The sequence below is a fragment of the Hibiscus syriacus genome, unplaced genomic scaffold, assembly GCF_006381635.1.
Source record: "Hibiscus syriacus cultivar Baekdansim isolate YM2019G1 unplaced genomic scaffold, ASM638163v2 tig00110377_pilon, whole genome shotgun sequence".
Classification (NCBI taxonomy): domain Eukaryota; kingdom Viridiplantae; phylum Streptophyta; class Magnoliopsida; order Malvales; family Malvaceae; genus Hibiscus; species Hibiscus syriacus.
Window position 1 is genome coordinate 1,577,929 of NW_024062711.1, and position 21,022 is coordinate 1,598,950.

At 32.5% G+C, this 21,022-nt stretch overlaps 1 protein-coding gene across 1 annotated transcript; it reads left to right on the top strand.

The window, feature by feature from the left end:
- The first annotated feature begins 15,549 nt into the window (after positions 1-15,549).
- On the top strand, positions 15,550-16,762 carry LOC120121613 (mitogen-activated protein kinase kinase kinase 17-like). The gene has a single exon (XM_039140934.1). The coding sequence runs from the start codon at positions 15,595-15,597 to the stop codon at positions 16,630-16,632; it is 1,038 nt and encodes a 345-aa protein (XP_038996865.1). The 5' UTR covers positions 15,550-15,594; the 3' UTR covers positions 16,633-16,762.
- Positions 16,763-21,022: the final 4,260 nt, after the last annotated feature.

Here is a 21,022-nt window from a genome sequence, read left to right on the forward strand (position 1 = left end):
GTAGCCACGTGAGCCTTGTGCTTATTCTTTGATTGACCCTTTCTCTTCAATTATGGGCAATCATATTTGACATGCCCCAGCTTTTTGCATTCGTAGCAAATGATCGGGTCCTTCTCTTTTGTTTCATTCTTGAAGCCTTCATTTCGTTTGAATTTTCTTCCTCGATTTAGCCTCATTAATTTTCTGAACCGTTTGGCAAATAGTGTCATTTCCTCGTCATTTTCATCTTCATCCGAATCACTCTCATTCTTTTTTGATTTGAGAGCAACTTCTACGTTCTTCTTTTTCTTAGTCTCTTTCTTTGGATCGTCTCTTTTCTTGAGGTATTCCTCTTCTTTAGGCATCATTTCATGCGTGAGGAGAGAGCCAATAAGCTCATCAAGAGTCAAGGATTTTAAGTTCTTAGCCTCGATGATCGCCGTCTTATTTGATTGTCAATCTTTTAGAAGAGAGTAAACTATCTTCCTTACAAGCTTGTCATTTGGAATGATTTCTCCATATGATTTGAGACTATTGACAATCGTGGAGAATCTATCTGTCATAGCTTTGACATCTTCATCCGGTTTCATCCTGAAATTTTTATAGTTATGAGTTAGAAGACTAATTTTAGATTCTTTTACCTCGTTTGTGTCTTCATGAGTGACTTGTAGTTTGTCCCGTATCTCCTTGGTGGTTGTACAAGATGAAACTCTTCCGTATTCATTCGGTCCAAGAGCACAAAAGATAATATGGATGGCTTTGGAGTTGAGCTAGAACATTCTTGTCCTCCTTCACTCCACAATCTTGGATGGGTGGAAGATTTGATGTATCCGTCCTCTATAATAATCCATGCTCTCATGTCACTTTATTGAATGAAATGCATCATCATATTCTTCCAATAAGCATCATTAGCTCCATTGAAGAAAGAAGGCTTGTTGATGGGCATTGAATCGAGAATGAAGTCAGAGTTTGAAGCGCCAACCATTGATGACTTGAATATCGATGTAACTCTTCCCGAATCAAATCAAGAGGTGATTAAACCTTCAAATGAGTGAGGATCTGATACCAATTGTTGAGTTAATCGATCGAAAAAATAGGCCAAGAGGGGGGTGAATTGGCAATAAAAATTTTGGTGGAAGCTTTTGCAGAAAAATGAAAATATTTGCACATCGATTTAGAGTGGTTCGACTTTCTCAACCAAAGTCTACGTCCACTACCTTAGCTATCCACACTAAGGATTTTCCACAAATTCACTAATTTGTCTTTCTTTTGAGGAAAAAGAGTAACCTTACAACTCCCTCAAGAATTATACCCCAAATTCTTGAGAACACTCTCTCCCAAAGAGAACAATACAAATTTCGCAAACTTACAAGAAAATCCTCACAAGGCAAGATGTTTGCACAATTCTAGAATAAAGAAAGAACACTCAAGAATAATACAATTGAGCACAATAAATGTTCTTGAAAGCAAAAATGAATATTGAATGAAATAGGCTTGAAAATGCTCCAACTTGAGGTTTGATGCTTTCTCTTTGATTATCTCTTGATTCTTGTTGATTGTTGTTTCTTGTTTTTGATCAATGGCTTCTAAGCTTGTTTAAATACTCATTCAATTGATTCTGAACATTGGGAATGATTAGTGGAGTCAATAGAGTCATTTAAGTGTGAAAACAATTAATAAAACTACTTGGAGCTTGGGGGAATCGGTATCCCCTCATAGGGAATCGATACCCCCTCATAGGGAATCGGTACCCCCTTATAGGGAATCTGTCCTGCAGTGTAAAAATTCAAATATTTTGATCATTATACAAGGGGGAATCGGTACCCCCTGGGGGGAATCGGTTCCCTCCGAGCAATCTGTTATTTCTCGGAGCCAAACCATTCAAGGGGGGAATCGGTACCCCCTGGGGGGAAATCGGTTCCCTCTTGGCAATCTTCCCATTTTGGTTTGAGATTTATTAAGAAATGCTTTTTGGCTCGATTAAGGCTCGAAATACTTTGTAAATTTGTTTCGAAGATTAAAACATATTTTTACACTTTAGTAAGGATTAAAATGAACTTTGAAAGACTTGGAGTAATATTTTGATATTCGAATAATTATATCGAATATACTTAGAAAATCTTTTGTAAAATCTTAAAATTCATTTAACTTAATATTTTATATCGAAACATCAAAATGTTTTCAACAAAAGCATTCTTAAGTGCATCAATTTTGTTATTGTCTTGCCCAACAATTAACATATCGTCAACATAAAGAAATAGCATGATAAAATATCCACTGTCATACCTTTTCACAAACACGCAATGATCAGTTTGGGTCTTTTTAAATTGATGTTGGTCATAAAAGAATCAAACTTCTTATACCATTGTCGTGGTACCTATTTAAGACCATACATGTTTTTTTATGTCGGGACACTAAGTTTTCTTGTTTGGCACGATGAAAACCCTTATTTGTTTCATGTGTATCTCCTCTTCTAAATCACCATGAAGAAATGTCCTTTTCACATCAAGTTGCTTAACTTCTAAATCTAGACTAGCAACTAGATTAAGTACAACTCGGATTGGTGACATCTTAACCACATGTGAATAGATTTCCTCGAAATCAATTCCCTCTTTTTGATTGCAACCTTTGATAATAATTATAGCCTTATGCCTTGGCTTGTTGTTGTTCTCATCAGTTTTTAGTTTGTATACCCATTTTTTTTCCAAAGCACGTATTCTTTTGGGTAACTCCACAAGATCATAAGTCTGGTTTTCATGCAAAGATTGCATTTCTTCTTATATTGCTTTTAACAATTTTTCTTTGGGTCATATTCCAATGCTTCATCCAAACTCTGAGGCTCCCCTTCATTGATGATTGTCACATACTTAGTTGGAGAATACTTATTTGATGGTCTCTTTTGCGCATTGATCTCCTCAATTCTGGTTAAGGTGTAACTTCTGGTTCAGTTCTCTCAATAGCTTAATCTTCATTTGTTTTTGTTGATGACTCATTTATCGATGAATCATTATTTCCATCTTGATTTTCAACATTTTGTTCTTTAATAATTTCATATCTTATCATTGGCACCATATCTTGAACAATTCGAGTAATGGCCTTAGACACATGTCTCTTAGATTGTTTGGTGTCTTCAATGGTCTGATCATTGAAAAACACAAATGTCAACTTCTAATAATCCGCTTGTTCATCGAATCCCATAATCGGTAGCCAAATTCATCTTGAGGTGTGCCAAGATAGATGCACCGCTTTGTCTTCACATCGAGTTTAGAATGTCTTTCCTTAGGAATATGGACGAAGGCATGACAACCAAACACCTTAAAGTGTTCATATGAAACATTGTTTCTTGTCCACACCCGTTACGGGATTTCTCCATCCAAAGAACTAGAAGAAGAATGATTAACAACCATGGTGACAATCTTTACTGCTTCTCCCCAGAAAGATTACGAAAATTTAGAATTTGAAAGCATACTTCGAACTCTTTCTTCAGTTTTTCAGTTCATTCTTTCAACAACACCAATTAATTATGGTGTTTTAGGTGGAATCTTTTCGAGCCTGATGCCATAAGACTTACATTAGTCTTTAAAAGGGCCTCAATACTATCATCCATTGTTTGTTCCCATACATTTCAACTTTCTTCCAGTCTCACATTCCACCTAGGCATGAAACTCATTGAATGCCTCAAGCACTTGATCATTTGTTTTCAATAAGTATACCCAAAATTTTATTGAATGGTCATCAATGAAAGTGACGAAGTACAAAGCACCACCCATTGACTTTTCATTCATTGAACAAACATCTTTGTGCACCAAATCAATAACACATTTTCTTCTATGTGGTTGATTGCTTCGAAAAAAATGAAAATCTATGTTGCTTTCTAGCTAAGCATTGAATGCATGGTTGAAGTGATTTACTTTTCACCTTAGGTAGTAGCTCTTTTTTAGTAAGGATTTGCAATCATTTCTCGTTGATGTGCCCTAACCTCTTATGCCATAACTCCAAGCACGAGTTAGCATGAGTTACATTAGCTTCTCATTTGCATAACTTTCCTTGTGTGACATACAAAGAACCTTTCTTGTTTCCTCTAGCAATGATCATGTTGTTTTTGGTGAGTTTCCAATTTCCTTCACCGAAAAAATTCATATAACCAACATCGTCTAACTTGCCAACTAAAATAAGATCGAGATGCGTATATGATACATGTCTGATATTCTTCAATACAATTTCACAATATGTATTAGTTTTTAAAATGATATTTCCAATACCAACGATCTTACTTATTTCACGATTTCCCATTTTCACGATACCAAAATCACCAATTTAGTATGTTGAGAGAAATTCACCATATGGGGTTACATGAAATTATGCTCCTAAGTCAACAATCCACGAGCAATCATCTTGAGCAATGTTGAAATAATAATCTCCTCCAAATAGAAAAATTCCATCTTCTTCTTTTACAACAACAACAGTTGTGATATTTTTTTCTTTTTTGTTTGGATCAATTTGATCATACTTGACTGTTCCATTCTTCTGGTCTCTTTTGAGATTTCGGCAATCTGACTTCTTTTTATTGGGTTTACTACAATAGTAACAAATCATTTTGGATCGCGATTTAGATTACCCTCGAGACTTGCTTCTTTTTATTGGGTTTACTACAATAGTAACAAATCATTTTGGATCGCGATTTAGATTACCCTCGAGACTTGTTATAACCTCGAGTTTTACTTCTTCCTTGGTTCTTATTCCTTCTTCGATTATCACTCCTTCCTCGGTTCTCTATCACATTGGCTTCTGTTTGACTAGGTAAACCTCATTCTTTCCTCCTATCTTCATTATTCATCAAACTATCTGAAACAATGTATGTGGAGAACTTTTTTCTCGGAAATGAGTTACTCAAAGTGACAACGACAGTGTCCCAACTCTCTGGTAGAGAGATTCGTAATAACAAAGCTTGTAACCCATCATCAATCTTCATTTCTATCTTGAATAGTTGATTCAAAATCCCCTTGAAAGTGTTTAGATGTTCAATCATGCTTCGGTCATCTTTGTACTCAAGCTTGACCAAACGTTTCATAAGATGTGCCTTATTTCGAGGTGTCTTGTTCTGGATCATGGATTCTAGTTTACTTCATAATCCGTAAGAATTGGTGTATGTTAACACATGCTCAAATAAACTTATATAGATATACTTACGAATCATAGTGATCGTCTTTCTGTTTAAGAGCACTCATTCTTCCCTTTGGGATTTGTCTTAATTGTAATTGGCTTATACAAATATTTATAATAAAGACTGCTATTCCATCATTGGCTTCCAATATGAGAAATTGTTTGTTGTGAGTTTGAACATATCACCATCATGGTAGCACCCCTTCCATCTTAATAACACAAGATATATGATGGTTATTACAACATTGGCTCTTGATACCACCGTTGGGAAAATATGGGTATGTATGAGAATACCTCTTTCCCTCTTTTTGTGATTAATATGGGCACAAATATAAAAATAACAAGACACGATAATTTAGTTACGCGAAAAACCCAAATCATGAAAACCTACAGGATGTTGGTCTAGTCCAAACTTGCTTTCCACTATTATATGGGTAGGGATACAAAATTGTTAGGATTTGCAGAAGCTCGAATTGACAACCGAAAAAGTTACAAGGGGTGAATTGACAATAAATTGTTTAGGGAGTAAGGAGAGTAAAAGATAGAGAAATTTGTCACAAGTATTTATAGTGGTTTGACTTATCAGCCAAGTCTACTTCCACTACCTAAGCTCCTCACTTAGGATTTTCTAACAAATTTACTATTTTGTTCTTTCTTTTTAAATGATCAAAAGATAACCTTTACACTCCCTATCTTTTCAGTTGGCTAAGATAGAACCAATCCCCTTTTACAAAAGGTAAAAAATTGTAAACAATAAAACCTCTCAAAGGTAGGGTGTTTACAAATTTAGCTCACTAAAAACATAAATATCTACAAGAGAGATGAAAATAAGATTGGAAAACTCTTCTCTTGTGTTTAATTGCTTGGATATGTGTTCTAACCCTTCTTCAAGTGTCCTCAACTTGTATTTATATATTGGAATGAAGTTGTGGCCGTTTCTAGCCATTGGGGATAATTTCTAGCCGTTTGGGGATGAAATCTCTGCAAAATAAAATTATCCAGTACAGAGGGTATAGGTACTCCAAAAAGGAGTAATGGTACTACCTTTGTTATTTTTAAATCAACTAGTCGTTGCTAGGCATTGGGGCCTGATGGTATCAATACAAAAACTATGGTATGGATACTACTATGTGAAGTAGTATCGGTACCCCTTTGGGTATCGGTACCATTTTTGCATTCTGGAATTTGAGCAATCCTGGTAGTATCGATACTACCTAGTGAGTATCGATACTTCCCTTACCTTTGGTATCGGTACCATATGAGCAGTATCGATACTGAAAGAACAATATATGTATTGTCCAGAAGAGTATTTTGTGCTCAATTTCAACTTAAATAGACTTTGAATTATTTTTGAAAACTTTGAAAACTTTGAATAAATTCAATTCAAGTCCAAAAACATTTTGTCTTATTGTTTATAGCAAAATATAGTTTCACAAAAAATGCCTCACCCAATAAAGATGGTTTACAAAAATAATCACTCAAAGGTGGCTCTATCCATTGCCAGTCCTCTAGGGTTGGACTTTTTTTTTACAAGATCCACCATCAATGTCCAGTGGAAATTCAAGGTGAAAGTTGACGGAACCAAAATATATTCGAACTATCAAGCTTCTCAAACCTATTAGATCATTTTAATTTTTGCTCAAACCTTTTATGAAATGGGCCTTTGGGCTTAATTTTTTCAAGTCTGACATTTTTGTTTTGTTTAAACCCTTTCAAAATAACAAGAAGGTCCTCGAACTTAAATGACTACACGTGGCTAGCTGTTATTTTATACAGCTGTAATTATGGTGATACGATTAATCTAATAGAAGCAAAGATTACTCTTAAACCCAAACACATAGCTAAGCCGGTTGTGATGCTTTGGGTTTCTCGCCCAGCATTAATTCCACAGATTTCCGCTATTGTGGACACGCATCATATTCCCATATGAAACAGCGGCGAAACTCATGCAGCAATTGCAGGAATTATGCTTCATACGATCTGAGCAGTAGGAACCATGTAACCTCATTAAGATATGAAATCTGTGTCAATAACCCAGTTGGAATCTGCTTGACATAACTTACACTCATTTCTCAATCCTTTGAAGATATCATAAGGAACGCATCATCATTTATATGTCATTTCCCGGTCATGTTCTCACTTCGGACACTTCAATTATATTCCACTTTTCCTTGCCCAATGTCATATCACACTAGATTTGCTCCTGCTGGAACAACAGTGCTCCAAAACTCCACGCAAAGCTATAGAATTTAATCAAATATTGATTATTATCTTTTTCTTTCTTTGGACAATGATTGGAGACCACTCAAAATCAACTTACCGAAGAATATCTAGATTGGATTTATTTCAACCAAAAATTTGATGATTCATACGTCCAAGATTTAAATTTATACATTGAGACCTCATTTATTCATCCATGGTTCAATAGGGACTCAACACGTAGAGTTCAATCAGAATTTATGTTAATAGTAATGCTTTGAATCTAACCTCCTTTTGACAGTCAGATAATCCACCCTAAATTAGTCTTTCAATCCAAAGCGAAGGGCAGCCTAGGTGGGTGGATTGGTATCAGTTTTTCAACTTTCTATGCCTACCTAACTAACAACTTGTAACTAAATTTAGTCTCCTTTATGATTTGTTGTACATGTAATCGATGAGATAAAGATTACATCAGAAATAATATTATCCACTAATTATATTCCTAGAACCAATGTGAAGTTTTTGCCTTTTTAAGATCGATGTATGAATAAAAACAAACGATTAAGATTAGTAATGAAAAACAAGATGTTTACAAGAAAATAATAATATATAACAAGATAATATCAATTGTCTATTTTCATACATTAAATAATCTTAAAATAGCATGAATCAATTGATCTCAATGGTAAATGAATTATTATTATTCTTTGATGTCATAGGTTTGAGCACCATGAACGACATGAGTGTGAGTGTTCAATCTTAAATGGTTGAGAGTTAACCTATATAGAGGCACGGTCCGCTCACATCGTATAAATTTTTTTAATTTTATAATTTTTAAAATTGTTGGATGAGTAAAATAAATAATTGAAAATAACAATGAGAAATAATAAAATATTTATAAAAAATATATACATTTATTAGTAGATATTATTGATGATTTTTCATAAATAATATTAAGATTATAACAAATGTAGAAAATCTCCCATGATTTGTGGATAAGCAAATCGAGTTATGTAGGTCTAAAAGCTGATGCAAACAAGATTACGATCAACATGGGTCCATTCCAAGTTTAACTTAATGAACACCAACAGTAGAGTAGCAGAAAGCAAACAAGTTGGGCAATTCAGCGAATACATGATGAGATGAGGAAAAAAGTCAGTTAAATCGAACTAAATAAATAAATTTTTAAGGATTAATTTTATTCAATTTCAGTTTTAAAATTTTAAACTAAATAAAGTAATTCAAAAAGGCTATACAGTGGAGAAAGATAAAATCAAACTGCATTACAATGGTTAATATTATATTAAACCTTTTGTTTAAAGTTTAGTTGATAAATAAATTATAAGAGCTAGAGTATTTTTTATTAAGTTATGGTGTACAAATTAATATATGTTTTAAATACTTTAATCATTTAATAATAAATATTCAATTATTCCTGCAACAGTTGTTGGTGGTCGAACTCTGTACCACTTGAAATAAAAATTATATTTTTAACTATTAAAATAATTTAATTCGTGCCGAATTAGAATGTTTTAATAAAGTTTAATGACAGCATGTAAGCTTTATGAGGTGTATATGAGTATTTTAATAAAGTATTTTCATATCATGTTTGAGTACGTACCTCTGCCGATTATATAATTAATGTCAAGGTTTTTTTTTTAGTTGGTAGTGTACAGATAATTTTGCAATGAAACTCCGCGTTTCATGGCTTCGAGATTCAATTTGCTTTTGTTAGTCATTGCTGATGGCCACAATACTTTGTTTGTGAACCGTCGGGCGTCGAGGTTCATATTTTGCCTATGTGTTACGTAATAGAAGAGAAAATAATCTCGGTGACAAAAAATACCTTATAATATACGATTTTAATCAATTTTTTTTTATTTGCCAAAATGACATCGATAATTCGCAACGCGATTTTCCAAATTCGTTGCGATAGTCAAAATCGCAACGACTGGTGGTATTGCATTTGTTTCTTAAGAATTTTCTCTAAAAAGATAGTATTTGCGCGGACGTGTCGAAGACATGTATTACTATTACCACGACCACGACCACGACCACGAGACGGACGGCGGCAGCGACGCGCGAGAGTCTCCCTTGTTCTCTATCACTCAACAAGGAAGTGGGAAAGCCAAGCCTTAAATACCATTTCCAATAGTATTTCCAATACTATGTGGGATTGAGCATTACTAACACTTGTTTCCAATATTATGTGATTATTAGGAAACAATTAACAATCATGCACCTTAAAACAACTAAATCAGCAACTAATTGCATTAGTATTATACGATTAAATATGTCATGATTAAAAGTCAATCTACAACAATCGCGATTATTGCAATTTTAAGCAAAACATTCAAAAAAATTGCATCACTCGCGAGAATAAAAAAAATTGTTATCGTGTAATTACAATCAATTGAAAATAAATTATAATTGCATAAAAACTAAACGAACCACAAATACTTTTCATACAAATACTAAAGTTATTAACTATAATTCACAAATAATATCACTATTTAAGGCTCAATCCCACATAGTATTGAGAACAAAAGTTGGTAATGTTCAATCCCATATAGTATTGGAAACACTATTGGGAATGATATTTAAGGCTTGGCTTTCTCACTTCCTTGTTGAGTGATAGAGAACAAGGGGACTCTCGCGCGCCGCCGCCGCCGCCGTCTCGTCTCGGGTCGTAGTCGTGGTCGTGGTCGTGGTCGTGATAATACGTGTCTTCGACACGTCTCTTAAGAAACAAATGCAATACACCAAAATCGCAACGAGAACTTCGACTATCGCAACGAACTTAGAATAAATCGCAACGCGAACTTCGACTATCGCAACGAATTTGGAATAAATCACAATGCGAACTTCGACTATCGCAACGAACTTGGACTATTGCAACGAATTTGGAATAAATCGCAACGCGAACTTGGACTATCGCAATGCGAATATGTAATTCACAATGCGATAGTCGAAGTTCACGTTGCGATAGCCGATGTTCGCGTTGGGAATCTGAAAACTAATTTGCGATACCGGAGATCGCGTTGCGAATTATCGATCGCATTGCGATTTAGTTGGTCATTTTGGCAAATCCAAAAAAAATTGATTAAAATCGTATATTATAAGATATTTTTGGTCACTGAGATTATTTTCTCCGTAATAGAATGATTCGACGCCGCTCAAGGTCGGCTTCAGCTACGGTTCGATGCATCTCGGCTCACGTCACATCCGTCATTGCCTTATTCAATAGCCAACACATTCCCACTACTTCAAATCTCTTATTTTTCCAAGGAATATTGAAATATCAATAAAAGTTCAATTAAATGTGTTTTTTATTTAATGGTTAATATTTAATTAATTAATTTATTAATTAATTTAAATATTATAAAGATTTATTATCGAGATATCTTAAGATCAGTTATTTTATTCATAACACCACGATACAAATATCTAATTTTATATTAAAAAATTATTTTAATTAAGTAAATTTAAAATTTTAGATATAATTTTTACCTCAAAATCGGATTAAATTTTATTCAAAAAAAATATTTTAAAGTGTTATTTTATTCAAATCATATTTAAACAAATTATGGCTTGGTTAAAAATTAATACGTTTAAATTTTTTAACTAATATTTCTTTAAAATTATAAATGTGATGAGTGTCACTGTTACGTACATTAACTAAAATACACTTGAAATATTTAAAGTGAACAGAAAATATAATTTAAATCTGTATCTTTTAATTATGTTATAAATTATAAATCTAATTAAACGCGTCTCATGATAGTCTTTATCCCGTAGAATGAGAAAGTCGGATCCTTGAATCCCAACCATTCTTCACTTTATGTCAGTTTTTGCTTCTTCTTTTTTTAATTCTTGTCTCTTTACTATGGAAATTCATAATTTCCATATTAAAGGCATCGATCTAATTTCTGAAACACAACTTTTTAAGTTAGATAATTAAACTGAATAAATAATTTTAAAAATAATATATCTTACTATGTAATTTCTTTTATTATAATTAATAATATTTAATTTATTAATTTAAATCAAATATTAAAAAGTTTATAATAAAGATGCTTTTTTAATCTTAAAAATAGACTAGCTAAGCTAAGGCTCGTTCATGCTTCCCATAAATAAAAATTGTAAACAACTTGAACTCTCCAAAACTTTACTCAGACCATCTCCAATCCTCTCTCTACTCTAGTGAATCTCTATCTTTACTCTAGAGATTAAACAGTAATTCATCTCCAGCACAATCTCTACATTACCACTAATTCTACTTTATTCACAATATTTAATTATTATAATATTAATTTTATAAATATAAAAAAAATCAGAAAAAATATAGAATATATTTTAAATTTTAAATAATAAACTTATGTAGCATCAGCTACAGTACCGCGCTAGATATAGCTCGGTACTGTAGCAAATCGTTACTGTGGCGATAGGGATGGCGCAGCACAGAGAGCTTGGTTAACTCTACTTTGGAGAAAATCTCCAATGCAGCGCAGCATTGGAGATGCCCTCAAAAAGTTAATTTCAATTAGCTATTTTTGTTACTTTTAGTAAAGAAAACAACTCAATGAACAACTCGCCCATGCTGATTAATTTAACTTGACGCAACAGCCAATGTTGTTCATTATTTAACTATCCTTGTGAGTTTTGTTTCTGTTGAATGAAAGATGATAGTAATAATATTTTTTGAACACTTTATTTCTTTTTTATTTGAATAAAAATTTAATTGTAGAATTTAAAAAATAAATATGGTAGGTGTTTAATAACAAGTAATTACTTTAATGTCATGAATGGGGAAAACCCTTAAATTGGATAAAGTTAATTTTAAATTTAGTCTGGTGTCCCTTTAATTAGGATAGGGTGGATGAAAAATTAATGTTTTACACCTTGAACTATAGTCTCAGACATAGAGTGACTGGACTTTCTGTTTATAGTGGGTGAGACATTAAATTATTACTGTAAACTCGTAATTATATTTATCTACTAAATTTCATAAATAAGTATATTGTAAAAATATCCTTTAAATTATAATTTTTTATTTTATATAAATATATGATTAATAAAATCAATATTACCAAAATTTTTAATTCATAAAGGTAAAAGGAGTTAACATTATATGCCGTCACTTTCATGTGAATTGGACTCTTCCTATCAGAAACAAAATAACAAATAAAAAAACACGTGAGCCCTATACCTAAACAGTAAATCTCACCCGTCTAAACAGTTGGATGCCCAGAAAATGAAATACTAAACAAATAAAAGGGGCAAGGAGAGAGAGGTGGTGGCCAAGATTTGCGCCATCTTTTTCAGTGCAGCCTTTGGTATATGTTGACGTCCTTCATTTTTTCAGATAAGAAACTTGGAACTCACACATTTTAAGCAATGCTTCAACCCCACACTCCCTTTCTCATGCGATGCACTTCGACACTAATTATGATGTGAGACTTTCTGCTACACAACTTGTGTGCCAGTTTGTTCAGTTATTTTAAGAAAAGGTTTACACTTTACAGCAGCAGACAATTCCCTAAAAAGCAATAACCAAAGTAGATGTGGGAGGAAAACAATGAACCGTAACGCAAGCAAAGATAAGTAAACAATGATTGGGTGGGCAAGATTGAAAGCAAGGGCGGTGGCCATCAAATTTCAGGGTCTTAGAACGTGCCTACATGTGTGCCAACTTAATTGAATTTTGAGATACATAGGGTTTTGGTTAGCACAAGTTGGCCAAATTCAATTTTGATTAAAAGCGCTCTGGTAATGTTTTCATATGAGCAGCAGTTTTGGGCTAGCTGGATTCCATGGTTATCTCTAACCCACACCGCCTTCTCATGACACTCATGCCATATTAATTGTCTCATTTCATCTCCATCTAATTTAATTTATTTTATTTATAAAACTTATCATCATTGTAATATTACTAATACCATATATATAATTATAAAAATATAGTTTTATGCCTGTCAAGAAAATAAGCAGAATGTTCGATCTAATAAAATAACTTGGAGACTATATTACTAATCCTAACTATAAACTAGATTCGGGTTTACTTAACTCTTTCATATAATCATTTTTAAAAAGTATATATCAAATTTGATATATATAAGTTTGTAGGTTCATCCATGAAACTACAATCATGATTTAAGGATTTGAATAAAATTTAATTTGTCATTAATCTTATTTACGTTTTCCATTTTAGTTATATGTTGGTTTGCCCATCAGATTACTCTTTTATTAATTTAATTTGTTTAAATTTTATATAGATACTAGTTGATTATGATTTTTAATAATTTGAAACTTATTGTAAAGATGTATTGTTATTTACATGATTTTGAACAATTGGACATCATGATCATGAGATGGCAGAAAATGAAATCCAAAGATAAATTAAATCCAAAAATAAAACTACCAAATTATACTTAATATTATCAACTATAAACTAGTATATCAAAACGTGATTGTTAAATACTTTAAATAATAGTTCATGTAAATTATAATGGTGTGAATAACATAAATGGAATTAAGAGGATTGTACTAATAATAAATATTATGCTTTTTATTTTAAATTAATTGATTAAAATATTAAATAATATTTTTTATAAAAATAATAATTTAATCCTCTAATAAATTAGAAAATCTATTTTTTAAAAAAAGGTTTAGAGGTACTTGAGACTTTCAAACGTTGGAAAAAACCAATATGGTATGTGGATTTATTTAGGACCCTTAAATTAAGAAAAAAAAATCAATTTGATTCCCTGACCAATGAAATTTGACATTGATTGCTACATAGCTAACGTGACGATTCATATTGAATAACGACATGATAAAATGACTTAATTGATTATTTTAGATGGTTCGAAGACTTTATTAATTTTTAAAAAAGTATGAAGACTTTATTTTCCAAAAATAATTCTTTTTAAAATAAAAAATTATGAAATATTCAAAAAATAAAAATAATAAGAATCAAAGTTATTTTACTAAAAATAAAAATATTATTAAAAATAAAAAATAAAATATATTAGGAGTAAAAAAAGATAAATTATTAATTATTAAAACAATAAAAATTTAAGCATATCCTCATAAAAAGTCTCAATGGTATACTTTTATTTATTCAAAAAACTTTCAATCGATATCTAATAATAAAAAGAATATTATTATTTGGAATATTTTATATATACATTAAGACACAATGATAATATAAATTTTAGTAGAGTCATGCTCATATCTTTTAGATTGTAAGACAAGACAAACATATTTTAATTTCATTACTTTTGTAACTAATCACTTTAAAGCTTTTTAATTTTATAATTTAATCTTATATCATTCATTTATGTATATAAGAATGTCAGACGTGTGTATATATATATATATATTCATTTAAATTGTATAATTCATATTTCAATCATATTATGTAACTACAAGGAAAAATATAGGATTTTATGTTAAATATGACGAACTTAAACTTATAAGCTTTTAGGGGACGAAAATAGATTTTCAATAAAAAATATATAGAAAAAACTTAATATATAATAATAATAATAATTTTAACCTGTCTCAACTTAGATCTATCCTTACGTATAAATACATATATTTTTACATCAGGAGTATTTAAAACATATTATTTAATCTAAATTATATACGATAATACTATCGAACTATCAAATATTATATATAATATGTATATATGTAATATATACATGAAGGTTAATATATAAACATGAAGATAATTAAATTTATTTATAAAGATGTAGGAATTCCGCTTGATGTAATGACTACCTAATATTAAAATAAACATGAATTAAGTTCATATTTTAAAAACACGCATGGGTATAACATAACTCATTTGTTCGAAGGGTGCAGTTATATAAAAGTATCAAGTAAAAAATCTTGTAGGATGGGTCATATCTACGGCGTTTTTCAAGACAGAGGAAGGTAAACCGTTTTTTTTTTTTTTTTGGAAATTCAAATAAAGGTTGAGAAACAAGTAAATTATCCTCACCAATCTCGTGCATTAATCATAGGAAAATTCAATTCATCCATACAATAAAGTGGAGCGCCTACCAGATTTACCAAATAAAATAAGTCGCATACAAAATTATTTAAAAACGCTCTCTTTCACATGTATAAAAGGAGCGTTTGCGCCACAATAACGTCCTGTAACCTCAGTTTTGCTTATTTTGCCTCAAAAGCAATCCTTTTCTTTTTCCCAAAACACAGTTGAATTCTTGAGTGCGAGTTGCAATGGAGTGGATTCGAGGGGATACGATTGGGTTCGGAAGTTTCGGTACTGTCAATATGGTACTACCCAAAACTGGGTTTTCCAAATCTCCTTTAATGGCTGTCAAGTCTTGTGAAGTCATCGACTCTGTTTCGCTGAAGAACGAGAAGGAAGTGCTTGATCGAATCGGTTCTTGCCCGCAAATCATCCGCTGTTTAGGTGATAATTACACGGTCGAAAAGGGTGGGGAGTGTTATAATTTGTTCTTGGAGTACGCTGATAAAGGAAGCTTGGCTGATCAGGTGACGAAAAGCGGCGGGAATTTGATGGAATATGATGTTAGAAGATATGCAAGATCCATACTTAAAGGACTACGCTTTGTTCATTCAAACGGGTTCGTTCACTGTGATATTAAGCTTCAAAATATTCTCTTGTTTGGTAATGGTGACGTGAAGATTGCTGATTTTGGATTGGCGAAGAGGAATGGGGAAGAACAGAGGAGGGTGGAAATCAGGGGAACTCCTCTGAATATCGCACCAGAGTCGGTCAATGAAAACGTGTATGATTCGGCGGTGGATATTTGGGCACTTGGATGTGCCATTGTTGAGATGTTTACTGGAAAACCAGCTTGGAATTTCAAACCAGGGACAAACCTGGCCGCTTTGTTGATTGAGATTGGGGTTAGCGATGAATTGCCTGGAATTCCTCCAGAGTTATCCGAGGAAGGAAAAGATTTTCTCGGAAAATGCTTCGTTAAGGATCCAAAGAAGCGATGGACGGCTGAGATGCTCCTGGATCATCCATTCATGGCCGGTGATGATGACATTGTTTCACTGAATCGATGCGAAGAAGAAGAAGAAGAATCAACGTCCCCAAGATGTTCAATTGAAGAATTCTCAACTTCACCAAGATGTCCCTTTGAATTCCCAGACTGTGTTTCAACTCAATCAAGCTCTGTTCCTTCCTTCTCCATTTCCTCACCTTGGGATCGAGTTCGTGAATTGGCTTGCGATGAAGCAGCCAATTGGACAATTTCAGAGAGCTGGATCACATCGAGGTAGATGAAAATCAATAGAGTTTCGTAGCCTTCAATCAAATCTGATGGCTTTGATCAATTGGTGGTGTTTTCTTATATTTTTTAATTGTAAATGATTAAGTAAAAAAAAACATAGATACTGACTTTTTCTTTTCTGATGAAGACTTCTTATTGGCCACTTAGTTTGGCTACATAGTGTACAGTTGAATCATTAACAATTTCCCAATACCTTTCCCAGCAAATATTAAGAACATGGCATTTTGCAAGAATTTTGGTGGCATGCTTCAGTTCAAGTTCCAAATTTTACCTAATACAGTTCATTAAAATATTGTTATATAATTAATTAAACTAAAACTTTGAATTCGGTGAATAATGATTTTTTCGGCATCCAGAAAGTACAAAGATATAGGCAGGCAGGCAGGCTGTAGGCTGCCGACACCTCTGCCCGTCGGCGCTGGATAAATCTTGATATTAATTGATTAATATATTATACAGATTTGTGACCACCCACATGATCGGCATGCCAATGCCATTCCAACAAATGCATGTATACTATATCAACGTGTTAAATGGGATGCATAAGTTAACGAATAATAACAACCCCAAATGTCCTTTCACAACTGACGCTAGTTTGTTGCTGTTGTTGTGAAGACTTCGATTGTTGTAAGAAAATTAGAGTTACGTTAACTTGGACATAATTACGAGTGAGTTGTATACTTTAATTATGATCAAATTGGAATGGCGGGTAATTTTCGTGGTGCTACCTTCCGATGCAGCATTGAGGAAGGATGTCTATTGGAGCTCAACAGAGCATTGGGATTGAGATCTGCCGGCCATGGGAATATTCTATGTGACTAAATTCTGAGTAAATAAATTTGAGATCATATATATATTTGAAAGTTAACTTTTTTTCAAAAATAAGAATTTTAAAAGAATTTTTTATAAGTTCGTTTAAAAAATTATAAATTTAAAACTATATATATATCGGAATTTTGAAGAATTTTTATTGAGAGGGATCAATTTATATGTTTTTGATACTAGTAGGGCCTCCATGGGTATTTGCACCAATTAATATATGGTTTATTCAATTCATTTGAATTGTTAAATTCAACTTAATTGAAAATTATAAATATTTAAAATCTGAAAATTTTCTCACTTCGAATCATTTTTTCCCGACTCTAATAAAATAGACATGAGAAATAAAATACATATTATAATTTATTCTTATGAAATATAAATTATATTTAACTTTTTTTTTATCTAAATTTAAATGGAATCCCCTTGTCAGTTCGTTTATTTCTGTAATATTCACAAATACAAACCTTATCATTTTTATTTAAACTCCACCACAGTATAGCATAAACCAGAAAATGAAGAAGGTGGTTGTAAAAAACTGAAACTCAGCAATATCTTCAACTCCCATGCTATAGCATAGCTGGTTCCTTTTTCCAATTGGCCAAATATTTTAATTGATTAGTCTAATAAGGCATGTTGAAGTTTATTTTGAGATCTACGACATTTGGTACAGTAAACCTAAAACTTGTCACATTTTCTTTGAAAATTATTTTTCAATGGTTCCAGGTATGTGAGCCTCATATAGGCCAATATTTTATTATTTCCAAAGAAATTCGTCGTCTTGACTTGACGAGTCTTGTTAAAAATTAATTTTTATTTGCATCTTTGCTAAATAATTTGAAAATCTAAAAGATTACAAATCTCGTCATCTCGAGGTGACGAGTTTGCCTTGAATTTGAAAAAAGCAGTTGTTTCTAGCCATTGCACAACATGCAAATGCAACGGACATATTGCAACGGTCACTATGGAACTCGTCACCTAGAGGTGATGAGTTTGATGGGATTTTTGAAATAATTAGTCATTTTTGGACGTTGGGTTTGGGGTTATGAATAGGAGTTTTGGGTTTAGGTTTTGTATTGTGTTTTGTTAAGAAACAAATTGAAAAATATTCAAAATTTCGAAAAATGCCGACCCGCGATGAAATGTTACGCCTCGGTGATGTCCATATTTCTTCGCTCAAGCTCGGACCGGATGAAGAATAGAGCATTGGAATGGGTCTCCGAGATTCACATTAGCGAATTATTATATATTTGCAACAATTTGGGCATCAACGACAGTTTTGTGTGGTTTCAAGGTGAACCTGACGTTGATTATGGCTTTCATTGAACGTTAGAAGTTGGAGACGCATACTTTCCATTTTTCGAGTGGTGAAACTATAATTACATTGGTAGATTTCGCTTACCAACTTGGTGTTATTGTTAATGGTGCACCAATAGTGAGGCACAACAATTTCGACCTATTCAGAATTGTTCAGAAAGTCTTGAGAAAGATGCCACCGTCAGAGGTTTTAAAGGGGTACTAGATATGGATAACCTGGTTAGAGTTCAAATTTAATGTGATGGATGACTCTACCGAGCAAGAGGTGATTTTTGTTGCCTGAGCGTATTTGCTCCAATTGATTGGAGGGATATTGTTATTGGATAAAGTTGGTAATTTTACACACATTCAGTATATTATGATATTGGAGAATTATATTGTGTGTCGCAACACTAGTTGGGGCTCGATGATTTTGGCTTATTATACCGGGAACTTTTCAAGCCTTCAATCATCCAACAAGGTCAAAAAGGAGATGTAGCGAGTTGTCTAGTCCTGATACAATCTTGGGCATAGAATCAGTTCTAGTTTTTCACGCCAATTACACTCGTCTTAATTGAGTTTTCTCTCTCTGCAAGATAATTTTTAATTTCTGTGATTTTTTTAATTTTGAGTTTTTATATTATTTAGATGGTGACATAAAATTACCAAGACGAAGTTGTCAGGTGCAACTAAAAGAGATATACAGATGAGAATCGATATCGTTAGTCGACATACGGTAAATATTATTGTTTTTAAATTACTAAAACTTAATTAAATTTTTTCAGTTTATTTATACAAACTTTTATTATTAATGTTTACAGTTTTCTTGGATCTTGTATTATGACGATAAGATCCACTAGGTATTGCCATATGGGTTTTTTTGAAGGATTGAAGTTGTGGTGTGTTGTAACGCCTCTGCTACACTTTGCAATTGTTGAGATTCATGCGGCAGATAAAGTGTTGCGACAGTTTGGGTCTCATCAACTGATTCCTATGTAAATTATTAATATGGACACACTTCATAGAATTGATACGCATTGGAAGCATACCCATAATTAGCCAAGGAAACATGCTAATTACATTGAGCAATGGAATCAACATCATTTCTCGATCCCTATATATTACGAGATTATACCCGCCGACCTTGATTTTGACATTTCACCCTTCTGTTGAACCATTTTTTATAATATTTTGGTATAACAAATTAAGGCAAATTGTTTTTGGACTTGAATTGAATTTTTCAAAGATTTCAAAAGTTTTCAAAAATAATTCAAAGTCCATTAAAATAGAATTTGAGCACAAAAATGCTTTTTTTGGGTATGTAGTACCGATATTGTTCTTATAGTATCGATACTGCATGAACAGTACCGATACTGTTTACTTGGTATCGATACCAAATGTAAGAGAAGTATCGACACTCTATAGGTAGTATCAATACTACCAGTTGTTTTTCAAATAGCTCAAATTCTAGAGTGCAAAATAGGTACCAATACCTAAAGGGGTACCGAACTACTTTAAATAGTAGTATCGATACCATGATCATAGTATCGATTTTGGTCAGACCCAACGGCTAGTAACAACTAGTTTATTTATATATTATAAAGTAAGTACCGACACTCATTAATGGAGTACTGATAATCCCTGTCTTGAGTAGTTTTATTTTGTAGAAAATTATCCCTAATGGCTCCTAAACATCTCCAATAGCTAGAAACGACCACAAACTCATTCTAACATATAAAAACAAGTTGAGGACACTTGAAGAAGGGTCAGAACACCTATCCAAGCAATCAAGCACAAGAGAAGAGTTTTTCATTCTTATTTTACTTTCTCTCGTAAATATTTTTGTTCTTGTGAGCTTAATTATGTAAACACCTACCTTGTAAGGGTTTTCTTGTTTACATTTTTTAACCTTTTGTAAAAGGGGAGTGATTCTATCGTAGTCATTGAAAAAATAAGGATTTGTAAAAGTTATCTCTTTATCCTATGAAAAAAAGAACAAATTAGTGAATTTGTTAGAAAATCCTTGATGAGGAGCTAAGGTGATAGATGTAGACTTGGTTGAAAAATTGAACCACTATAAATCATTGTTCATCAATTTTCTTATTCTTTAAATCTTCTTAATCCCTAAATTTTTCTCAAAACCACTTCAACCCCTCTTGGCAAATTCTTTCGGTTGTTCAATTGAGCTTCATCTTAAATCCCAATAATTGGTATCAGAGCTTGACTCATTAAAAGGTCTAACAACCTTGAGACGATCCTTAAAG